Source organism: Diuraphis noxia, unplaced genomic scaffold (assembly GCF_037042655.1).
Source record: "Diuraphis noxia isolate RWA-SAM2 unplaced genomic scaffold, SU_Dnox_SAM2 contig0002, whole genome shotgun sequence".
In the NCBI taxonomy this organism is placed as follows: Eukaryota; Metazoa; Arthropoda; class Insecta; order Hemiptera; family Aphididae; genus Diuraphis; species Diuraphis noxia.
Window position 1 is genome coordinate 73,212,639 of NW_028301712.1, and position 27,352 is coordinate 73,239,990.

General features: G+C 29.8%; 2 protein-coding genes across 3 annotated transcripts in view; both read right to left on the bottom strand.

Annotated features, from left to right (window-relative positions):
* Dop2R (dopamine D2-like receptor) overlaps positions 1-27,352 on the bottom strand; it is a 334,506-nt gene that overhangs the window by 164,584 nt on the left and 142,570 nt on the right. For both annotated transcript variants that reach the window (XM_089220100.1, XM_089220101.1), the window contains one exon: positions 14,662-14,771. In XM_089220100.1, the coding sequence (XP_089076226.1) occupies positions 14,662-14,771 (110 nt within the window). The remainder of the gene's footprint in view (positions 1-14,661; positions 14,772-27,352) is intronic.
* Positions 3,224-4,059, bottom strand: LOC149058899 (uncharacterized). Its single transcript, XM_089220768.1, has 2 exons — positions 3,719-4,059; positions 3,224-3,570 (listed from the first exon to the last, which is right to left on the bottom strand). The coding sequence occupies exons 1-2, from the start codon at positions 3,807-3,809 to the stop codon at positions 3,224-3,226; spliced, it is 438 nt and encodes a 145-aa protein (XP_089076894.1). The 5' UTR covers positions 3,810-4,059.

The following is a 27,352-nucleotide window of genomic DNA, read 5'->3' on the forward strand; positions in this document are numbered from 1 at the left end:
CGACTTAATATATTACTTCTCAAAATAATAACTACCATTTAAGAGAATTTTTCTCGAAATGTATTTTTTTTTTTTTAAGTTATATAACTAGCTTAAGGGGTGCCACCACTGGGTGCCACCACTGGGTGACTCCTCCCCTCAAAACAATCAAGTCTCATCCAATTTACTTATTGTATAACTTGTAAATATAGGACTTACACAATAGACAACTCATTTAAAAAAATTGTCTAACTTTTAATAATTTACCTATGAATTATGGTTAAAAATAATAACAAAACGCATACGTTCCAGCTTTGATTTATCGGAAATATCAGTTAGTATAAATAATAAATAATTACTAAGTGTTGTTTAAATTATTTGATTTCTAATATTATATTATAGTTTATATGACAAGATGATCTCAAGACTTTATTTTTATATTCAGGTTGACAGCTTCTAACAGAAGCTTTCGATGTATAAGGAAGAAAATATTTGTCAAGTACCTATATAATATTGAGTTCAAAGCATCAAACTTACCACGTTATTTTGTTGCACAACATGCTATATTTTAGATTATCAATCTCATTGATAGTTTATGGAAAGGCTGCATAAGTCAGAAGTGTTATACATTCCAGTACTATACTTATACAAATACCGAAAAATTAAGATAGTATTCCATTTTAAATTATATTGTATCATGTATTTATTTTTGTTTTGATAGATAAAAACATACAACATACCTACATAATTTATTGAATATTATGTTCTCTAAGTATAATGGATATACATATATAGGTAAGTATTTTCTTAACATTTCCTCCATAACTTATAACCAAATTATAAACAGAATAAATCAAAACTAAAAAAAGTTTATAAATAGCATCATATACAAAATTAATCATTAAGTGTAATTTAAATGAATAACAAGAAGATAAGAAAATATTATGAAGATTGCTGCGAAGTTTTTAAGTTTTTTAAAACTTAAATGATGAATAAACATACATTAGGTAAGTATATTGAAATTATATTCACCCAACGTATACTAAAAAAAGTAAAAAGAAGTAACCTAATATTTAATAACTGAGTAAATTATCTATTAATATATACATTTTTTTTTATACAATTATGGTTGAATATAAAAAAAACCATTTTTAATATTGCATACATTTTTTTTTATAATGATTGTAATATAAAACGTACGTGGGATTTTTGTAATATATATATATATATATATGTATTATGTTAAACAGAGCCAGTCGATGAAGTTAAAACAAAATTAATGCTCTGAATACGGACAATCCGGGTTTAACGGAATTATATGAATTCACATTTTTAGACCACAATTCAATGGAATATACTGATTTATATCAAATGTGAGTTTAAAGTCTGACAAACTTCAAACATTAAAATTAGGTTACCGTAGTTAATTTGAACGAAAATAAATACCAAGCTTTTATAATTCAAATTGAAATAAATATTTAATATATTATATTATAATCATCAAAATTAATAAAAAAATATTCATTCTTATATCAATATAATTTTGATTACATAATAAATAGTAAATAATATTATCATTAATTAAATACAAACAAAATAATAATAAATAAAATATAATCATAGCACTGATCTATTTAAAATTTAAGAAAACAAGTTAAAATCATAAAACGTACTGGCTTTTATTGGATGCCAACGAACTGGGCATGAACAATTTGTATGATAGTTACCGAATATAAAATCAAAACATTATAACAATATTTGTGTGAAACCGGAACAAAACCAAATGACCTAAAGGTTCTATAACTCCACGATTCTAATTTAAACACGTTGTAATAATTTTAAAACAAAATTAAAATAATCTAATATATAGGTATTTCATCAGTACAATATAATTGATTATTATAATAACCTACCTATATAGTAAATGTAGAGCTAATGTGACTTTTAAAATTTTTGTTAAATTATTTAAAATATGTATTGCGAATACCTACGTACGCACATTATATTATAATAGAGATATGTTAATACAATAACCCGCATATAACTACAGTAGAAGCGTATTAATAACCTTATATCTCTAAAAGGAACCGTGAATAATATAGGTGATGACATGATATGCGTCTTACCTTAATGCACCGCTCTCGGATCGTAATCCTCAGAAAACAGGCGTCGCATATCGTTGGGCTGGAAATAATGGAGCTCCTTGCGAGCATTATAACATATTATTGATTATAAACACTACTTTATTATATAACGTACCTTTGATAATAAGCAATAAGTACAACACTATAATCTATTCCACGAGGGAATAATCACTTTTCGTGCATCAAGAATGATTCGATTCGCGGGTTGAGAACTACGTGATCACGCTTACATCGGGAAATTGTTGGGAGAAGAGCACCACTGACGAGAATCAGTTGGTGAATTGATTATTCTCTTGTGGAGTAGAATACATATTATAATATATTTTAACATCAGATGCAGTTTCGCAACACTGATCAGTGCTCACAGCTATAACAATTAACCACGGGCGACAACACGAAAATGATTAGATCGAGAAACGTACGAGTAGAAATCAGACGGCTTAGTGGTTCAGATGGACTAGAAGGAAACTAGATAGGTACTCATTATTTTCTATTAAGACTGATTTACAATAAAAAATATCGTCGTTCATACTCAAGTTTATACCAAGACATATTATCAACGATGAACTAATCATAATCAATAAACTATAAAGGTGAGTTTCCACTACTTTAAACGTGTTAGTCCAGTCGATTTCCACATTTTACCTGGAAAGTATTCCGAAGTTAATGGAATTTTTACAGATTATCTAGGGGTACCCTAGGATGTCTATCCTAAGTTTTCGACCTCTAGGACCGTGTGCTAACTTAGGGGGGGGGGGGGGGGTGCAAAAATCTCAAAACTAACAGATTTTTTCAGTTTTTTTTTTTTTTGCTTATATCTAGTAAACTAACCATATTTTGTGTTGCATAAAGCATAACAAAGTTGTAGACCACTAAATTTGCTAAAATTTGGTAGGTTAGACAATTGATTTCGTAAAAAATTAATTAAGATACAGCTTATCAAAGTTATACATAGTTTCTCAAAACATAAAAAAAACAGCTGAAAAACGAAGGTTTTGATTCTATAACTATATTTAATACCATAATTTCCATGTTAATTTTGTCAAACACTCATCAATATCAACATCTAATTTAAAATAATATTTAATACATATAGTGCATCAGGCCACTATAACCTTGGATCGCTTAGGAGCTGCCGGACCTTCGTCTTCGTTGTCGTCGTCATTGTAGTCGGTGTCCATGGACACGACTTTCTCGTGCATCTTCAGTGCAGAAAGAAGGGGCAGGTTACTGTGATCCTCGTCATCGGTGTCAGCTTCGTTGGTATCAGGTTGAGATGAGTTTTCGCACGCTATGCCCACGCAGCGTTTGCATACCGCAGAGCATAATAGTCCAGCCTTTTTACAGCTGCAGTCTGCAGTAGCACAACCAGTCGTGCACTTACAGCTAATTATGCGGAGTAGCTGTTCCGGGGCAGCATCCATTGTTGTGGTGATGGGAACGATACCTAACAAATGAATCAGTTAATTAATACACGTGTATTGATCATTATTACAAGTATTAATAATAGTATAATTCGTGTGGCAAGTTTTAAGAATTAAAATGTACTATTACAGTACGAAAAAGTTATTGCTTAAGTCTATAAAAATACCCACCTCGTTTTGTATGTTTCCAACCCCATGCAAAAGGCAACTTTTGATCTCTGGTTGGTGGCAGTCTGGCAAATTGACATTTTGGTTTTTCCATGACTGGAAAAAAATGCGATACCTCAGGTCTTCTAGGTTCTCCAGTTCAATGGTTCTTCCATATAGTCTTACAAGGAACTTTTCTCCAACGTCAGCAATTTGAGATTGAGTTGCTCCGGGGTCTTTAAAAATTACCAACATCTCTGAAAGCTTAGGGATATTCTTATACATCTGTATCACCTTTTTCTTTCCTATACCAAAGTGTTCTGAGGTAGTATCACACCCACTTATCACATGCAAGAATAGAATAAATTGTGATTCGTACTTAAAAGAGTGGGCTGAATACATCATGGTTTTACTGTGACCTTTTTCACTCTTCTGGAAATAGACATTCATCTTAGAAGAACCTAAAGCAGTGAGTAGCACCAAAATGTCTATGTCTTCCCCCGTTATGATTACACTACCATATTTATAGAAACTATAAGAGCAGTCTCCACGATCATTACATCGGCGCGGCATCTTCTACTGCCTGCTTCACTTGTATCTCTTTGGCTTCCATTTCTCTCTTCAACATTATTATGAAGTTAATCTGGGTTTGAATCATAAGAAAGAAATTTTGCCTGCGAAATAGTGCTGATCGAAGTTGTCTTGGAAAAAAAATGTTTTATTGAGGAGTAACTAATTCCAACAGGATAATCATCAAAAATCACTATGGTATTATTCCCAAAGTGCTTTTGAACGTAGTCCATACAGTTTTGGCAGACTGCCTGAAATGTGGCTTGACTTGACTTAATCCAAACAACTCTATGCAATAGGAACCCACCATCAATGACATTACATATTTTGGTTGGTTCCTAATGTTACGTCTTCAGACATAATAGGAAGAAATGCATCATACAACATTGATTTTCTGCCTTTATGCATTCCTTCTTCCGTGAAGAGAGACGTTGGAAAAGGGGCCAGCTCATATTTAAACAAGTTCCTGAGGTCAGCTTCTGATTGTTTGGTTATATACATACGTTGAAATAAAGTGAGTGGGTCTACTGTAAACTGTTTGTCCTTGATTTTCAGAGAACAGGAAACAGATGCCAGAGTAACCACCTTATCCTTCCTCTTCAGTTTCAAGTCTTCAAAATTGCCTTTCTCTAAGCAATTCTTTAAGCAGTTAATAACAATTGATCGGGCCATATAACAGTTGACGCCTTCGGAAGCAACAGCTCCTGAATTGATTGACATCAGCTCTTGCGTCTCAGGGAATGGAAAATGTTCTGAAAACCAATCACTTAGTTTCTGAATGTCACTATTATCTCTGGCAACGCGAGCAGGCCGCATATCTACGTGCTGGTCACTTGTCTCTGAGTGAATGTCACAAAAAACTTCCATTTGTTAATTTATGCTTTGAAGGCATAGCATGCCCACAATCCACCTTGAAAATACGCTATCACTGATACCACGTCCATGTGTTAGCCCGCCATAGCTTTTCATTTATCGCATGAGCACCTGCTCAATGGTCATATCCAACCAGATTCCACACCAGAATTTATCGGACCTTTGAATTGTGAAGTACCCCTGGGTGGTGAACTTTACAAATTCTTCTGGGTCCATTTTCTCTTATAGCGTCAGCATATCCTAATAGTAGAGATGAGCACTTTTAGCGTAATTTAGGTGGCCTGCTGGATGGAAATATGGAACCATATCCCTGACAGAATGAAGGTGTAGTTTCCAGTCACCTGTCCGTTCAGCTCTAATAAAATTCTTCATTAGCGTGCATATGCGGAAAAATATTGAATTCAAAGTGTCGCAGTTGGCCCTCCGTGCTCAATGTCCTTAAGAAGACTGGACAGTTTCTCCATCACACTTTTTAGTGATGCATCCTCTGAATTTATTTTCTAATTGTTGGAAGAATCAATAACTGTGTCTAACGACAAAAGCTCTTCTTCATCCAACTCCAAAAGGTCAATTATCAGTCCACCTAAGGCAGCGAATGCGAGAGTATGCCTGCGAGCAGCTGTTGCATATGCGTGCCCTGAAATAATTTTGTCAACGCTGTTGCTTACAAAGACCTCACAGAAGAGCTGCTTCAAACCACTTCCAGCCATTATGGTTCCTATTGCACCCATGAAACTCATCAAGAGGTGAAAACCACCAAGCCTTACAGCCACGTTGCTGAAGTCTGGGACGCATGCAACAACATCTCGAGCGTTCCAGAACAATGGCTGGTCGAATTTCACAACACATGTGTTCTGATTAATTAATTTGCATTTGTCAAGTGCGGTGAGGATGGATGTATACACAGTGGAGTAGTCGCTTGGGGGTGCATTGATAAATGGAAGGCACACAATCTTTGAACATTTATACTCTTCCCTTTGTGTCCTAAACTCCATAAACCCATTCCACCCAGGTACTGTTGACGAGAGAGAATTTTTTCCATAAAGCCAGACGATATCAGATGTAGATGGTACATTGCCGTCTTGATGGTTGATGTCTACTCGTATATCAATAATTTTGATAGTTTTCAGGCTGAAATTTGGTGGACGGTGTAACTCTTGACAGTCAATGGTGCCTGCTTTACCAATTGCACGGGATGATGATCTAACATTCATGCGAAGAACATCTTGTTCACTGGTTATAGCATTTCGGGGGTAACAGCCATAATTCCTCCCATTGCATGGAACATGGAATATCCATCTAGTGTATTTACGTTGAAGTCTGCATTGTCAAATATGAATTGGCTAAGCCTGGATTGACTGAGCCATCAACTACGGCTTCCTTTGCTTGCATAACATACGATCCTTGAAGCCTAGAAGCTTCGTCATAGCTGGCTGAAAATCCCAAAGTAGCAAGGAGGTTCAGAAGAAGTTTTGATGCAAACTTTTTGTAACAATATATTGAAACCTCTATCAAAATTATTTTGGTCGAATGGCTACCATTATGGCATGTGACGCGCAAGACACTTCTTTTTCCATGACTCTAATAAACCTTGTTTGTTCGTCAAAATAATTGTATGTAACAAAAGAAGCAGTGTCTCTGGGATGACATAAAGGGCATCAGCATTGAAATTATCAATCGGAGGGTAGAAAGCAGTGTTGAACATTTTTGATCGGATATCCTGTAAAATAATTTTTCCAGCAGTTTCCCCAATTAGAGAGAGTTCGTCTTGAGGGTCTTACATCTACTAATTAGAGTACCAGTTGTCCGTCAAGATTTTGTGGCCAATACTTTTGAAACATATAACACTTGCTCTATTTTCAGACTGATAGATGATAATATCATCTCCATACTTCTCCTCCAAACGCTTTTTTACTGTTTTTATATGAGGACATGAATCCTCCGAAATCTCATCAATCAATTGTCCAAGAAAAAACTGGCATTCCTCTTTATTATTTTCGAGAAACATATAATATATGATTTTCATTGCTTGGTCAATGTTGGGAGTAGGTTGTCCTCTCTTCTGAAGACGACCGGGCCATTTGTAAAAATGTTGAATGCATTTTTGGTGATGTTCTGCGTTTACTGCTACTAAATCAGTGTTCATACCCTCTAAAATTCCAACACGATCTCTGATTTTTTCCCCCACTCATCTCCGCGCTGCCAAGCGTACGACAAAATGGTAATTGCTACCTCAGGTAGCGTCACTTTGATAATTGGATTGCGCCTTTCAACTGGTAACTTGTTCTGTCTTTGCCTATACTCTTCAGTAACTGAATCTTCGCAAAAAAAGCACTTGTTATTGAAATCAAATGATAATGAGACTGTACTTGAGCGAGTCGGTTTGGGGGGAAGTGCACGAGTTTCACTTTCACGACGCAAAGTAGCCACAGTTAATTTCTCGTTGTTGTATTTTTTTTTGGCAAGCTGTGTGGATTGTAATTTCACTCATTCCTTCCAACAAACGTCGATGTTCGCGTTGTCTTCGTTTCCAAGCAGAAGCAAGAAGTGTAACAACTCCTCTCTTTTTTACTACAGACACTTCACCACCTTCTAAACTTTCCTCACAAATAAAACACCGAACCATTTCTGAAGTCGAAGTAGATAACATGTCAAATTATAATAGTTGTGTACTCAACGGAAAATACTCTATAGCCACAATATCTCGATATTCTGGTTATTCGATTTCCTATGTAAAATAATCGAAATATGAAAGTATTTTGAGTACATTACAATAAAAAAACATTGTTCATAATTAAGTTGGGAATTATCTAGATAATATAATTTATTTGGTTTTAACTACATAAAAATAAGTACATTTTCTTATTATTTCATCTAGATAAATTCAATGGTAATGTATGTTCATTTATTACAAATATTATAATAAAAATAGTAATATTTATGTTTTGAAACACTGAAATAAGTAATAATATATATGAGTACCGACATAATTAATATTGTTATTAATTATTATTATTAGTTAAATTGTAATTATAAATTCATAACCAATGATTTCAATTTTTATTTTTATTTTTTACAATCAGAATATTAAAATTATAATATTATTATATTAGGTATGAGTCTGCTTATCCGTGTACAGGCTGCATTATTATAATGCATATTACAACGAGTAATACTCATATTAATAATTAGTTTTGACTAGACTTAGTGACCAAACTTAAACTAAATTTATGTAAGAATCGGTATATAATATGTATAAATGTAAAATTTATATTTCTTTTATATTTACTAGATAAATATTGAAATAATTATCTGCTATCTTATTCAGATGGTTTTTGCATAATATAACATAATATTACCACTCTTAATGTGGTTGGCGACCAACACGCATTAGTTGTAACACACTCACCTGGCTTATTATATATATAAAAAAAAGAATGGCAAATTATTATGACCACTTAGGTATAAATTCGCTAAAAAACACGTCTTATTATTTTATTTTGTCACCAATTATATTGAGGTCAAGACAATTTACAAAATGATGCATATTTTTTTATCTCTTCTACGAAATATTTTATATATTAATTTTAATAATTAATACAATAAATAAATAAACATAGATTATATATTAGAGTATATCATACAATGCGTATAAATAAAAATAACATGAAAAATACATTCAATATAATATGATAAAATATTACTTACCCAAAAAAGCGATTTCTAAGTTGTATGTTGTATGAACAGCGTCAAAAGTACAAATAAAACGGTACAATACCTCACAATAGCTGAGAGCTGACCATAACATTATTTATTAAATATCAATATAATGGTATTTGATTATACACGTATTATTCTTATTCTTTTATTTTATTTATATTAATATACACCAATAGGATTTTATAACAGTATTGATAAAAGTATTTAAAAATAAAATATAGCTAGACAAATCGTCATTGCGATAAATGTAATATTTAATTCACCAGAAATTCCTAAAAATAGATCTATTGATTATCTCCGTTTCTAAATGACAACTCACAGCGCTAATAAGTTATAATGGAAATTATGGTACCCAATACTATATTATAATATATCAATATTTAGTTATAGGGTCGAAACCTTAGTGTATATTAATAATTTTAAATTATTTCTACGTATGTACATTATACATAACAACTGCAATTTTCTTAATTTTGCTTTTTGTAAATAAATTGATTTACCAACCAAATTATGGCAAATTTGATGGTCTACAACTTTGTATCACTCTATGGAACACAATTTATGATTAGTTTACTAGATATTATAAGCAAAAACCTGAAAAAAGACTGAAAGTTTTAAGCTTTTTGCACCCCCTCCCCCCTAAGTTAGCACAAGGTCCTCGAGGTTGAAAACTTAGGATAGTCATCCTAGAGTATCCCTGGGCAACCTGTAAAAATTTCATTAACTTCGGAATACTTTTCAGCTACCCCCCCCCCCTATTTTTCATTATATCGACTGGACTATGTGCCGAGTACAAGTAAATTGTTTGGCCATGTCTAACATCATGGTAACGGGGTTAATCGAATGGTAAACTTATCTAACCAACCATCACAGTAAAAAATTTACTCGAACGTGTATAGGTACTGTATAATGGAAACCCATCTTAAAACAACAGACTTCAATAATAATCACGATCGATGCGGCGCACTCTCTATTATACCTAGATGCTATGCTATACGACCATTACACATAACATTACTATGATTAGGTAGTTATGGTACATAATCGAGGTGTTATCACTTTATCAGTTGGCTGTTCTGAATAGAAAATGGTGGTCATCTGAACAACAACATGCTGAAATGGAAGATTATAAAATCCAAACAACCATGAAAAATAATCGCGTAATTAATAAATAATAAATCTTTAAATATCGTAAAAACCCGACAACACTCTACTTGCTACATTTTCCGACGATACTGCTATCCTCTCAAGTAATAGTGACATAACTATAGCCGCGCAACACCTTCAAGAACATTTAAATCTTATAGATAACTGGGCCAATAACTGGATGATTAGTATAAACGAGAGTAAATCTTCCCAAGTCACTTTCACTCTACGCCCTGGCATTTGCCCTACCATCAAACTTAAAGACAAAAGTATACCTATCTCGAACGAGACAAAGTATCTAGGTATAATTTTATATAAACGTTTAACTTGGAAACCCCATCTCCAAAACAAAAGGAAACTTGCCAACAGTAGACTCCATCTCTTCCGACCTCTTCTTAAATCTAAACTTAATCTAAAAACCAAAATGTTATTGTATAATACAATGATCAGACCTGTCTGGTCATATGGTATTCAAATATGGGGGATGGCCAAACCCTCAAACATTCACCCCATCCAATCTTTCCAAAACATTGCCCTACGTACTTTAACTGGTGCTCCATGGTACATGACAAACCTTTCACTTCACAACGACCTCAAAGTTACAAATGTCAATGACTACGCCAAAATTCACTACCACCGTTTCCACTCCCAACTCAACTCCAGTACTAATCCTCTCATTAAAGATATGGCTTCACTGCATATCCCAGGCAACCCCCCTCGCAGGCTCAAACGTAATTGGAATCGAGATCTCCTTAAGTGATCTAAATCCGACTATAAGTTCTTAGGTGTTACCAATGGGTGACTTCCTTAAAAGTTGTTGTTTTTTTTTTTAAATAAACTATGTATATATTCTATATCAAAATTACTAAATGTGCTTGTTGTACAGATTGTTTTTGAATAAAAAAAAAAAAAAAAAAAAAAAAAAGAAACAAGTTAATAAAAAAAATATCGTAAAAAACAAATATCAAAACTACATGGAAAAAAATGATCGAAAAACCGTGTTAAGCTAAATTATTTAAAACTGACCAAATTATATTTTTATCATAAGAACCAGGTAAGTACTTATTTGAAAATACCATCAACTTATCATGATATAAAAATATAAAATTAATTGAAAATTGCAAATTGCAAATCATGTATTATAAATTATAAAAATGCGCCTATAACTTATACGAAGTTTTCAGATACTTTGAAAATTACTTCAGTAAATGTACCCAAGTATATCAATACATGAATACGTAAATAATATTTGACTAAAAGAATGAAAGATTATAGATGAATATTTTGATCTAGCAAATGAGATTATATTATAATTATCACACATCCATGCGATGTCAATTATTAAGGATTTATATTTAATTCTCGGACACATTTAGATGATCAATTGCACGGGTAAAATACTTAACACAATAGTATTTTCTTAAATTATTTATTATTGATGTATATCTAAATGCGATTTTTGTACCAATTGTGTTCTGTTTGCTTCAGAAAAAAAACCAAAATTCATACTTAACCACATTGGTTATAATACGTGAAAAGTTTCTTTTTTTAATTTAACGTTTGCTGCCAGAAACTTTAGTCATCGATTGGATACTTTAGTTCATCTAATTACGAGTGAAATATTTCCTAATATTTATATTATTAAATGTAGATTTCATATTAGTCAGTCATTTGACGTTGTGTCTTGCTTATTGTGTATACTTAGTTACTTATAATTAGTATAATATACTTTAAACACATTACAATTTTATGCTTATAATAATCGTATGATACTATAAGTACTATAATATTGTAGTACACATTATTTCCAAATTTGTTAACGGATAGAGAAAAATACAAAAAGTTAATAATTTTATTCTATATATTATGTTGCATTAGCCTAGATCGAATTATGCTTTCACCACAATTTTATTAATGACAAACCTAATTATTTATAAATTACGAAGCTTGTAAATTATTTAGAAAACACGTGCATAAAAAATTATATAACATTCCACCCAATGCGAGGTTAACGACCCCACAGGAGAAAACGACAAATGACTGTGAGCTACTAATACCAAATTTGGTGACTTTGTATACTTCGACACATTTTATATAAAACATTTGAGATGTATTTAGCAGTTTAACAGCTAAATAAGAATTAATCAATTTCTCTGATTTCTCGGTAGTATATTTTTCATGTATTAATTTTTTCGTTTTAGTGAAATATAATATTATACATATACTCTAATTTTTATGGAAATCTTTTTTTTAAATATAAGTATCATGTAACAAAAAATTTGAAAAGCATCGTGCCCCGAGGCTGTAATCATGTTCTACAATATTAATCTGTTAATAATTCATTGTTCATGTTTTTTATATTTAATAACATAAAATTTATATAATTAATTTTTATTGATAACATTGACAGTTATAATAATATATTGATAGGAAATGAGCACTGAGGCTCAAAAATTCTGCATACGTCTATGGTGTCGTGTGTTGGTCGTTATTGTTATATCATGGGAATTTAACTGAACATAATTATAATATGTATAAATTGACAAATTTCGTAACGTGTAAAATAATTTGAATCAACTATTTATATATTTAGCGTAAAATGTATAGCTTAACCTATACGTATATACCATACAATATATCGGTCAATTTGTATCAAAACTTTTTTTGATTTGAATGAATAATGAATAAAATTACTCAATTATGTATATATTTATATTTGATACATGTATACAATGTACATAATATTTTATATTATTAAACGTTTTATTACTGATATTGTTCTAATTTCAATCTTTTCAAATGGAAAATAATTTTGTTTTTTATTTAATATTTAAGCTTCGTGCTTTTACTACCTAGATTCTTGTATATTGAAATAGTTTTCAACATTTTAACTTCAAAAACTTTGCTCAAGCAAAACACATCTCAAAAACTTTAAATAACAAACCATAGTAATTTATACTTTTGAATACATTCCAGCATATAATATAATATATAAAATTATGATGTTCATTCTTTAGGTTTATATTACGATAACCCAAAACGCCGAAAGCGCAAAAGTTTTTACAAAAATATTTAAATATTCTTAGATTTCAATATATATTTTTGGAAACATCGAGTTTCGTTTAGCTGTGCACCTACCTACTTTTGTGAAGTATGTATAAAGGGTAATGGTAAAGAGTGAGGAAGAGGAAAACAACACAACAGCCTTATATTATTATTGAATACATAGAATTCGAGTACAAACACCACGCCATCATTGTTAGCTATAATAACTCATCATTTATGAACGCACACTATTTGATTGATGAACGAGCAGCATTTGAATTTCAACTAATTCAATTAACCAATAGCAGCGTTGGATAATTAAAAAAAAAATGAGAAATACAGTAGGTGTACCATGAGATATAGTGCGATATATCCATATTTAAAATTTTAATTGCCCCGCAGTAACATCTACTTATCTTAAAACAAAACTGATTCAGTGCACTCACTCACAATTAATTCAAACAACTTATGCATATATTTTATGTATGAAATATATATATATATATAGCAAAAACCTGAACTCTCCTTTCATTTTTTTTTGCGTTTCCTCTCCGACAAAATTATTCAACTGTAATATCTTAGCTCGTCCACGTCTCCTTTAAAGAAGCTTAAGAGGTAATGAAGTGTATGCTTTTCACAATAAAAAGTACCTTTTATTCAAATGCAGGTCACTAAAGTAGTCTACGTATAATCCACGATGCCATCAAAAGCATTTGTTTCCAATATCAACCTCACCACAATTCAACAGAAGTTAGGTTTTCTAATTTTATACGTATTGATGGAATGGACGATTGCAAGAGTAAATTTTTATGACTTAAAATACTCGTTGATATTTAATTAATTAAGTTATTAATCAAATTAATATTATCAATTTGGAAGTATGAAAATATATAACAGAAATATTCAACGTTTATACTAAAAGGTTCTAATTAGTTAATTTATATTTATTATTATTGAACCAGGCTTTCATTTTTATTTATTATTTTATTTAGTCCAATACTAAGGGTAACTTTAATATCAAAAATTAACGTCTAACTTTATTTTCAATTAGTATATAATACATATAACTATTGGAAAATAATATAATGGTAACTTTAATGATATTATAGTATGTACCTACCTTTTATTTATTTCTGTAGCTTATTGATAATTTATAAATATTTTTATTAAATTACAATGTATAAACATAATGTATCAAACATGCAAATAAGGTAGGTATGCCGTATGTACTATGCAATAAATGCATAATATACATAGCAAAAAAACAAAATGTGCCACTTCCTGAAAAAATGCTTTTTAGATTTTGTTTAAAAGTGATAGCTGACACAAAATAACAAAACAAAAAAAGCAAATTTCGTTTTCATATATTCTTTATTAACACTACTAGTAACAAATTAGTAATCATAATTAATTTCTTAAAATGTAATATATTATTATATACATATATATAAATATATTATACCAGCATATTTAGTGAAATTTTAATTTTGTAGAATTATTTAATTATAAAAGCTAAATAAAATAACTTGAATTGTTTATGTTTGTCAACACTTTGGGTATATATATAGATATTTTACGAATGTTATATGTTTTGTATTAACATAAATAATCACCTGTCTATACTGATTGCCACCAAATTGAATATGGACGATGTACTACAAATCACGTCCATTGCTATATAGAAGTCGCAAACAAATGGGGGCAAGCCCCATTTCCCATTGACCTGAAAAAAAAAAAATAAAATTAATCATAGAAACTTAATGAGCATAATGGAGACAAATAATATCAAACATATTTCCATAAACCAAAAATTTTACATGTAGCTTTTTTCTACACCTGTTGCTGACACTCAGTTTGCCTAATAGGCATCATTACTAATTAATTTTCGAATCAGTGATCCCAGGGATATTTAGCAACAAACTCCTTATCACACATACAATAAGTGTTTCAAACCAACTCTCCCGCTCTACTATAATAGCTAAAGGCCATAGTTTCAAGGCTACGATCAATAAAATAATAATGATAATAATAATTTATACAAAAAAATAATATATTTTTGTTTTATTTTTAAAATAAAGTCATGAAAAATTTTAAACATTGGTGATGTACTTAATTATTTACTAAATCTATAACATTTTATTAAATTAGTGATTGCTGATCAGATCAATTCTTAAGCACACTAAACCCATATTAACAAATATGTAGGTAAAATGTCTGAACTGCTAACAGATTTTTTTCAAAATATTTGTAATATATTGTATACTTACATGAATATTATAATATGAAATACATTTACATTAAATGATATTTTATGGATATAACATAGTATACCGTTTTAACTTGCACTTAGGTACTTTTACTAATACTTATTAGGTATAATATTAAATATAATGTGTGTTTTTATATATTAATAGGTTGTATATTAGAATATAGCTAGTGTAGCGAACTACCAAAAATTTAAAGTAAAGTATTAAAAAAAAATTAAAACAATTACCACATTGCATTATTAGGTGCCTCTATTATACATAATATTCGTCCTGTTGTTAGATTTTATATAAAGTTATCATAATTTAATTACAAATATAATTGAATTTACTTAAAATAATAATTTGCGTTGCTAAATGACTAAATGCTACAATTTTACACTGACGGCGCATATAGTTTTGGTTAGTTTAACACAGCTTAATATTATTTCTATAAATCTAAAGAACAATTTAAAAAAAAAAAAGTCATTTCCATAAAAATGAAAATCGTACTACAAATTATTTATTGAATATAAATCTAATACTTTGATAGCCTGTTATAAACCTTATTTTGCTCCTCTTGAGCTTAACAAATCAATATCGAATGTTCACACGTTTGGTGCAGTAAACCTAACATTGTCGCTGTTGTTTCAATTTCAACTAAACATTTAATTATATCACAGATCTGTATTCTTTATATAAATAAAAGTTCACATGTCGAAATTCGATGTAATTACTTATATTATATTATAGCATTATTTTTATTTTTATAATAAAATAAATATGTATATCTAAATCAGAGTTAGGTATTAATAATATCACAAAAACACTAAGAACATATTTTTATAAAGCTCTACAGATCTTAATATATGATAATTTCCACTACACTAATAAATCATAAAATAATTAAATGATTTAGATAGGCACTTCAACAGTTCAACGTTTAAATTTAAAATAATTTGAAACGACTGGTTTATCGTATATTATTAATGTTATAAATACAACTTTAAGATATTCTCGATTGATTTCTTGAGCGATAACATTATTATAATGATATAACCTAGGTTTGAATTATAATGCTCACATTTCATATTAAAATAATTTTTTTAAGTTTATACACGATAAATCAATAGGTAGGCATATTGTTTAATTTAATTTATAAACAAAATACATATTTAAATGATTAGTAATTATTAATTACTAATTAATAAAAGAAAAATTAAACATATTTATAAGTCACTAATATTCTAATCTAAAGGAGCTTTTTGACTTCTTTTATCTATTTATTATATTAGTATTGATTTAGGGATGGATATTTTGACGAAATAATCAAATAACCCTCTTATGGTTTCAACGGATTCCACTTTACTTGGTATATTACCAATTAAAATATACGACACCTTTAATAATTTATACTTAAGAGTCAAATAAATATAAGTTAATTTATATTATTTTTGTCTTAAAATTATCTTGTTTATAAATTGCGCGTCATAGGTTAACCATATTTCAATCGTTTGTAAATAAATTTAAAAATAAGATAAATAATTTTATTTTAAGATTTATAAGATTATCAACCAGTACCTACGTGTGTAACCACTAACCACCGACCGACACACACGTGTGCCGCGGTCACCGATGATCGTATTTATATAGCTTCCGATAGCAGTAAATTTCAACGGACAGCAATTAAGAAGGTATGTAGACACACGATTGTTATCCATAGTTACAACAAGTGCCAAAAACAACACCCCCTCCATATCCAAAAATATGGACCTCGCCAGACACTGCACAATCCATCTCTCAAATCAACAATCCCAAGACTTTCACTGAAACTACAGCAAACATACAATTTACAAAAAAAGACCAAGCTATCGTTTTTAACTCAATCGAAGATGTTCTTGAAATTGAATATATTAAAACATTCAGCCAACTCATTTCTCCAACCAATATAACATTTGCATCCAATAACAGATTTTGTATATACTTTACAAATAAAAATACCGTGGAACAAATTATTAACCAACAGACATACATTGTCATAAATAACTCAAAGATAACATTCCACCACCTAATTAATCCAGCTAAATGAATAATATTATCCAATGTGCAGCCGATTATACCTCATGATGTAATTAAAAACGCTATCACAAATTTTTCAATTAATATACTATCGCCGATTACTCTTATTAAAACCGGCTTCGCTAAAGATGAGTACTGGCATATTGGTAGCTTCCGCCGTTAATTGTATGTAAACCCAGATGATAATGATAAATTACCCAGCTCAATTTTAATAGTATTCGAATAAACAGAATACCGCATCTTTATATCAGATGACGTAGTAACATGCTATTAATCTAAACAAACTGGCCACACATCAAATCGTTGCCAAAAATCAACAGAAAAGAAAACCACTGATTCTCAACAGATCCACCGAAGTCCCATCCCAGGTGCCTTTGCCTCAGAAATAATAATCAACAACACGACATCGAACACCTACCCAGTATTAAACCCAATGATGAACTGTTCACCTAAGAACAAATGGAACAAGTTAAAATACCAGCACCTTCATCAACTTCTAGCAATTTACACACCGATGAGCCCATCATAGAAAATTCAAATAATTTATAGCGAACAAAAAATAACACAAAACTTACTAACCAATAAAAGTTCATTGGTAACAAAATTAAAATAGTCTCAATCCAAAGGAAAAAAGCAAACAACCCGTCAACAACACATCCTACAATTCTAAAGACAAATGGTACCAAATTTAAAAACAAATAACTAATACAACCGCTCGAAAAGAAACCAAAACAATCGAATACCATTGAACAAATTATATTAAAATTAGATGAGCGTCGTTAGTATCAGCCGAACCTGAATTCAAAAAAATTAAAAACCTAAAAATTGATTTCATTCAACTAAAATACAAAATACACTCAGCATCCAGGACCCCTTTAGTATTCCAAAATAGTTTAACATATCACCAATGAAAATGATTGAGATTCTGAATTCGATCCGCTCATAGGTTAAGAATCTAAGCATCAAAAACAGACTTTCCAACTCCCTACTCGATATAACTCTAGGTAACGACCCTACCATGGAGCAATAAAAAATATATATATATTCTATTTATATCCTATAGTCCCATCAATCCGTAATTAATAAAGAATAATGTGAATACTACAGTGAAATATGAATAGTTTCTACAGAAAAGTAGACGAACTAAAAATATTAATATCCGAAATCTCACCCGAAATAATTTGTCTCCAAGAAAACAACTTCACAAACCTAAATGCCTCAAAACTACCCAACTACAGTGATTTTAGTAAACACAGAACCACCGGACATACTAACAACATACGCCAGCTCCATATACCCATCTAAAGAAATCTATATCTCAACACATCTTGAAGTAGGTAATGGCAGTAGCAGTAAAACTCAATGACATCGAAGTAAACGTATGCAACATATATCTATGGAGCCATACTATACAGAAAAACAGCCAAATCAACCCAAAACCTGATTGACACAGTCAGCAATAGCGGTCTTAGACTTGCACTTGGTTCCTTCCGGAGTAGCCCAACACTCAGCATTTATAATATCACTGGTGAACCCACCCCGACCCTGAGAAGATTAGAATTATATACAATATACATCGCAAGACTGGCTAGACGAAACGGAATCAAACAATGTTATACAAATAATGAAATCACCGAATTTATCAATACAAATGTAGACTCTCCTGTCAGAATTATCCCTCGTGAACTCCACGCCATCCTCCCCTTGGGAAAACAAGTATGAATTTAACACCAAACTTAACTTACGTTCAAAACAGGATACAGCTCCCGAGATATTTAAAAGCCATGCCCATAACACCTTGGATGACTTCAAATAACATCAACAAATATACATGGATGCCTCCAAATCAAATTAAGGAGTTGGCATTGCAATCATATTCGAAAACTCAAACGCAAATATAACATATAGTCTCCTAAGCGAATGCTCAATATTCTCTGCTGAAGCAATAGGCAATCTAAGCCATTGAACAAATAAACACATCGGGGAACGCGCTAATTTTTTAATCCTCTACGACTTCTTCAGTGCCCATAAATAGTGTTAAAAACAAAACAAACCCAAGTGACATAACAATTCTCATCCAAAACAAACTAAATGAAGCTAAAACCAACGAAAAACAAATCACACTCATTTGGATCCCAGGGCACACCGGCATTATAGACAATGAAACCACGAATTAATACGCCGAAATTGCTGCCTCATACACAAACGCACTAGACCTCCTTCCATACGATGACTTCAAAAACTCCACAAAAACCAACATTAAAAAAAAAATGGCAAATCCTATGGAAAAAACAAACTACTAAATTAAACCAGATCAAGAGAGTACAATGTTCAGATGGGAAAATCCTAACCTAAATCGAAAAGACGAAACAACTATAAATCGCCTAAGGATCGAACACACCAGAATAACTCACGAGTTCCTTATGTCAAACGACGAACCCCCCATCTGTGAAACCTGCAATACACAGATTACAGTCAAACACATCATCACAGAATGTCATATATACTAACAAGAGCGTAAACTCAACTTGACGGAAACACTAAATAAAAAAACTCAGACCAAACCTCGGTCAAAACACGAAAATTATAACTTCCTTAAAACTAACCAGCCTTATAGATAAAATATAATTGTATTTGTTATTTTTAAGATAATGTAACATGGTAATGTAAATCTCGAAAACTTGAAAAATTGTTATTAGCCCTTGCTGCCGAGTTATATATAAAGATCAATAAAATTGTCAACCCTATACCGTTACGTTATTCTATCCCACACAACTAATTAGGAACCTAGCCTTATAATAGGTTTTATACTGAGTAATTAATGCGTAGGTATCTATAAGGTTGTAATTCTTAGACAATGTAAATAAATGTTTTGTAAACGCGTTCCCTAAAGAATTAAACTACTTTGGCTTGTTCTCAGAAACAATATTATTTTTTATTAAATTCAGAATGATAATTTTAATTTTAATCTTGCATATTTATTCGAAAATGATGTTCATCTTTCATATGCTGTTTATGAATTTACAAAAAGTTTAAACGATCGTTAGTGAAACTCGGTGCAATGATAAGTAAATTTATCCAATAAAAACATATTATACACTATAATATTATAATATATTGTAATATTATGTGGATATAGATAATATTATAAAAGAAAATGTTGTTTCAAACAAAATATGAAGTAAAATTAGATTTAAACAACACGACAGCCCCGAGCTCTACAATGTAGAAATAATGCTTTTGTAATACGCGTAAGATAGAGTTCGAAACGCGCGTATATCGTACAGAATAATTCAGTTTTGCACTTTCAAAGAGACTGGAATTATGTTAGATTTCTCTGTAACTACACCGCGCGACTATGCGTTTTTTCAGGAATGGGAACTTGCATGGCGCGAATGCGGATGCGTATACTCAACGTTCACGAGTTTTAATATGGGGCTTCTGTTCACCTTTGTTGAGCTCGGGGAGTGATACAATATATTATTATATTTATGAATAATCTTACGTCGGCGTTGTGTGCAGAATCATACGGTAGTACCTATATAGTTACTGCCGCTGAAACGGGGAAGAAACGATCAGTTCGATATAAAAAAAAAATACATCATATTGTATATATATACATATATATATATACAGAAAATTGATGACCGATAACATATTTTAATGCGATCGAAATATATTTTATGTATTATATAGGTACCAAACATAATAAAATATAATATAATATGGGTTCTTCGACGACTGCAGAACCACGAGGGTCCGATCCCGCATGCAGTGACTTCTACAATACACAATAATATCGCTGAATAGTATGCAAAACGTACGTAATACGCGTATTCCTTTACGATACTGTATTATTTATTATGTCTAACGTATGCAATTTATATCCAAATGTCTTATTCTCTTTTCTGAATTTGACTTTTAACGTTTATTCGCCACGTGTATATTTGTGTGTGTGTGTGTGTGTGTGTGTGTGTATGTATATATATATATGTATGTATGTATAACCATTTTTTCTCTTATACAATATGTAATATGTATAATGTATATTGTACAAAGGTAATATTGGTATTTTACTCCAATCTGCATTTTATTTATTTTTATCCACCTTCTTTATTCATATATACTATATAGTATTATATACCTACAATCGTAATTGATGTACACATCTAAAAATAAATTCTTAGTTGATATCAGTGATGGTCAAACGTTGAGGGGTAGATCTCCCCATGAACTATTTTTTAATGTTTAATATCTGATCACCATAAATTATATTTTTTAATAATTTTTTAATAATTAAATAGTACATGTTAAATAAAACAATCATACCTCTCCCCCCCCCTTTATGACAAAAGCATTATGGTGTATGGCGTGGGCGTCATATTATGATAAATTGCTAAAATACTAAATTTTTAACTAATAATTTATGAAATTAGTTAATTAGAATTACACTCACTGGAATTACTGGGTAGAAAATTGATTGGAATACATTATTGAATAATTTAGACATTTTAAAATAATTGTATAACATCAAAGTTTAGTAATGACTGATCATCCCAATTCGTAATACATGACTTATTAGTTATTTTAATATGAAGGAATAATGTCGATGGGTATTTAATTCATATTATTATTGAGTAACACAATAGATAGACATAATAACGATCGGTCGTTATTGTTTTAAACTAAAATAAACTCCTCACGCCTGAGCTCTTGCATACCTGATTCAATAATTACACCATATCTGATATGAAATTCACATAACAATGTCAGTGATTAGAATTTAAAATATACATATATTTTTTTTTTTATTACTATTTAAGAATATATAATATAATATTATATTATATTATGTTTTATTTTATTAATAAAGTTATTTTAAATTGTTTGTATGTTATTTATTGATGGCCTCCTATGTCTAAGATACAATTTTTCGGATTTTTTGATCAAGTTAAGATTATAAAGTTTTTTTTCTTGTCGATGATTTATGTAGTAAATTGGAAAATACTTGTTGTGAAAAGTTTTTTTTTTTTTAAGGCAAACATGTGTCGAGATTCTTTGAAGTCTTTTCCATTTTACATTTTTTAAACTCGACTTTAATTTAAAATTTCTATACACTGATATATTTGTCGTAAATATATATGTAACTGTCAACATTGCGGTTATTTATTATGTTGCGCAATAGTTGCTATTAGGTATACAACTGTTGATCAATTACTTAACATAATAAATTACAAATGTTCTCAAATTGTTATTACCTGGTACATCAAGGTTTATATAAGTAATAGCATATTACAAAGCATACATGCAAACGTAATATTTGTATTGTAACATTTAACAATGTTACTCGCAAAAAATATATAGATTGTATTATTATGGATTTATAAGAATCCATAATTCAAAATTTCAAAACCATCATGGCCCTTGGTCTTAAATTTTAAATAGAGTATAAATAATAACTTAAATATTTTTTACCTATTTAATTGAATTCAAATGTAATGTATAGTGAAAATTTTGTGCTTGATAAGCATATTATATATTTAAAGGTGAATGAAAATTTATATTAAATATTTTTAATAGTAATAGAAATTTGAATACAAATTTCTGTACAACAAGAAACTTTAAGATATGCCACAAATTAAATATAATATATGAGTATATATATTTTTTAGTGTTTTAACTATTAAGATAAAAGTTAAATACCAAATAGTTATCAAGTTTTACAAAATATAATAACATTATTATTATTAATTGTTATACTACACGGTTTAACAGTTTATGTGTTTATTAATTATTATTGCTCATACCAATCTAGAAAAAAAGAAAAAAAACCGGGATTGGATTTAATGCACAGAAATATGGACATTGACTTTTTATACCTATATAAAAAAAATCAATTTTCGATTGCAGATTAGTATTCTGCATATAGCTTCTATAAGTAGTGTGTCACAACCCTGCAATCGATTCTGAAAGTTTGGCCATTTACAATTTAAAGAAAAGTGAAAAGAAGGAATATTGAAAAATGCCTGGGGTATAGCATTATGTTTCAAATAAAAAAAATATATTATACCTATTGTTGAAATAAGTTTTGAGTTAGATAGTTTCAAAATGCATAATGCACAAATATTTATCAATAGGTAATGTAGATATTTGTAGATACATTTTTCGAACTCATATGGTAATTAATAATTATTATTAATTGTTACAATTTACAGATATCCTAGTTAACATAATATTAAGTTTTAGTTTAATATTTACACTCATAGACTCATACTATATATAACTATAACTGTATCAGTCTTAAAAATTCATTCATGTATCTAGCATAATTTTAATCCATTGCTGAAAAATTATTACTTGTAATAGCACTATGTGTGCTGAAACATTTTAAGATTATAATAAAAAAAATTTAATATACAACCTGGCATGGCAGAAACTTACGGGTGCCCATTCAAAATTCTGCCAAAATGCCCACGTGTTTAAAACCTACAGTACCTTCCCCTACAGTTCCCCCAGGCTAATGACCTCAGTTGTCGAAGCCTTAACCCTAAAAAAAAAAAATATACATACCTACATATATTATATATACAAATAATGAATATTTTGTTTTATCAAAAAACCTAATACGATATTATCCATTTAAATTTAACAATAGGTACGTCACGAATATGTATACATAGATAGGAATCATGATTATAAAAATCGATGATCTAAGATATTTAATTACTAGCTATTATATTTTATACTATTAAGTAATATGTAGTGCTTACTTACTTCATACTTGCATGGTTTTTATAAATTCTTTATGACATATTGACTTTCGTTAATCTGTACAATGTATTATATTAAAATTATACTATTTATTTATTGCTGACAATGTTTTAACGGGGTTTGAAATAATTCGACTGAATAACAATATTTTGACCTAATTGGAACATGTATATGTGAGTTTGACAAACGATCGTGTAAATGCCCTAAAAGAGTAACAGATTTTACCATCTGGTTTTTAAAATTTATAATTAGAGTAGGTAAAATGGTAAACAATGGTTTATACTATCTTTTATTTTTTATCATAATGATTAATGGTAAACAGACAGCAAGGTTCTTCAGCTGTATGTTCAGACTCCAGTGGTCCATCTCACACTTATATGACTCAGTAGTTAGTACCCTATACATATTTTTGATTTTTATATGCATGAAGGATATGAGACAAAACCATTGGATCAAAAATGTCTATGACTAACGAATTTTCTATTTTTGTATTTTGCGCATGCGCAACAACTTCACTTTTCTCTGTGTTCCTACTCTGTTTTCGTGGACACCGATAACCAATATAATAATATTATTATTTATTATTATTTCAACTGGCGACCGCGCTTAGAGGAACATGGCAACCATTAGGATTAAGCGGAGTGTTACCGGTTCGGAAAACTGTAATGTACTACTCTGACTGATAAGTAAGAATTAATAAGTTACCAACCTGTTGAGTATTTAATACAACATCTTTCTATGATAATAATAATATGTTGTACCTATTTAAAAATATTAAATTCAAAATTCTTTAAAACTAAATAAAGATTTTTAGTTTGGTTTTTCGACTCGAGAAATAGCTGCTTACCGTTGATGATACGACAACGTATGATTATTCAATTTTGTGATAGACGTTATTTTGTTATTTATGGTAAATATTTTATGAACATTATGTTATTACGTGGAAAATAATTGTTTCCTTAAACCTATTTGGTTATATTTAGTATCGTTACATCGGAGCTCGATACAACGACACCGACACCCCGAGTCACGACTTCCGAGTTCTGACTCATATGACATATACATTATACCTACTATTGCCTATATTATTATACACCGTTGTAGTTTTATCACAGAAGTACATCCGACATTACGCCATTACGACCATGCAACCAGAAAAGACTGACACGCTGTCTTATAAAAACGCTTATATATGTACCTATCACAACGAAATGATAAATTAATTAATTCTGCTATGGAATATTTATTATATCTATTAATTCATTATAAAATAATTAATCATTGTGACTTGTGAATTGTAGCTTATACCTACACTACATCTTATTATTAATTGTCTTGAAAACACTGCATATTTAGTTTGAAGACTCATAATTTTGAGTTATACTTCGCTAATATTTGAAAGTAAATAATTCAGAATTCAGATTTTTATTATTTACCTAGTAATTGTAATAAAATAATGAATGATATGCGGGGTTAACGCCTCCTTAACTCTAATATGGTACAAACTGTATTCAAAATTAAGAAGTAAATAATAAAATATATTTAGTTAATTTAATATTATACTTTTACCTGTAAGAATTATGTATTTATTTATAAAATTTTAAATTATTCATTTTATACATAAGCTGCTTAAATATAAATGAAGGTAAATATTAACTTAAGAATACTTATATGTTTTCATGTTTCAACAAAATTGAAATATATATAATATGAATTGGAGCATATATTTCAATATCTGTTTACAGCATGATAATTCACATTAAACTTGATCATAAAAAATGGTTGAAATATTTATTTAATATATGCAACATGATGATGCAGCACTATAATAATCTACATATTTTCCTTTTTAAATTTTATACCCTATAAGTTATTTATAAAGCATCAAATAATTGTAAAATCAATTAATAATTATTTAGGTATTCATGTATAAATTAATTTCTTGCTTGGAATTCTTTATATCATACACAAGCTTTAGATGTAAACTAAAAACTAAAAACGTTGGAAGTTACAAATAATTAACTTAATAAAAATTTTTAATTTTATTAAATTGTCAAGAATTAACTCCATGACTTTAGTGGTTCATTATCATTGTCCAGTCATAATTTTTGTTATGTGATAAGTGAGGGACGAGGGTACAATGGTACATAGATACCAAATGCAAATGAATATACATTGGATCCAAGATTTTATATTTCAATGAAATACTAATATGAGTTTCACACTGTTACTCATATTGATGAATGATCATCGTCATGGATCTGGTTTTACATAGAAAATCACCAAGGTAAGTCATGACTTTTGCCGCTGACCCATATATATATCTTCAGCCAGATCAGTTTCACCGCTCCGTGATCGGGTAACATGGGAAAATTGACCAAATTGTGTTGTTAGTGTTCTAAAGTGAGAGTTGATAGCGTTGATACTTTCATAGGAATGAGTATTTGCGGTACACTTTCTAGGTTAAATTCTTAAATATTTTATTATTACCTATATAATAATTAATATATTTTAATGAGCAGTGAGCAATACTAAAAACCGTAAATTTTGTTCAAATCACCTTTTAAATTTATTAATACATAAGTGATATTATTTATTATTTGATTTATACTGATAATAATTAACGATGATTTGTATGTGTATTTATAATTTGTTTATTATTTTTTATCCAAATGTTCTGCAATCCACAGTATAATATTTCTATGTTAGTATAATTTAGATCTTTGAATTTGTTTATTGTATTTTATAGAAGACTTTGATCTAATGATCCTAAACGTCACAACAAGTGTATCTACTGGCTACTGAGATAGGTACCATTAATGTTGGTTTATCACAAGTATTAAAATAATTTTTTCTAAATTCTATCCAGGAAAATGTATTCTATATCATCAGAATTGAATGAGAAGTATAGCTACACAATTTTTAAGTAAACCTACTTCATTGTATATACTTATTGGATAGAGTAATGAGTATAATGGATCCAATATACTCTATGAATTAAGCAATGAAATAGTGTACCCAACAACAGGTAAAGGATTACATTTATTAACATTTATATATATGATTGAATTGAATTTAAATATTTATCTAATATTAATCACACATCTTTAGTCACAAGGTCTTTAAAATAAGTCGCACTTGCTGCAGTGTGTTGTCTTCGTTAAACATTTAGTAAGCCTCTATTTACTATTATATTGTATCTTTTTTATAA

Excerpts from the sequence above, each read along its gene's own strand:
- LOC149058899 (XM_089220768.1), bottom strand. The coding sequence starts at position 3,809 with ATGGAAAAACCAAAATGTCAATTTGCCAGACTGCCACCAACCAGAGAT. Across the intron at positions 3,571-3,718 it reads TTGGAAACATACAAAACGAG|GTATCGTTCCCATCACCACA; the intron begins GTGGGTATTTTT and ends TTCATTTGTTAG.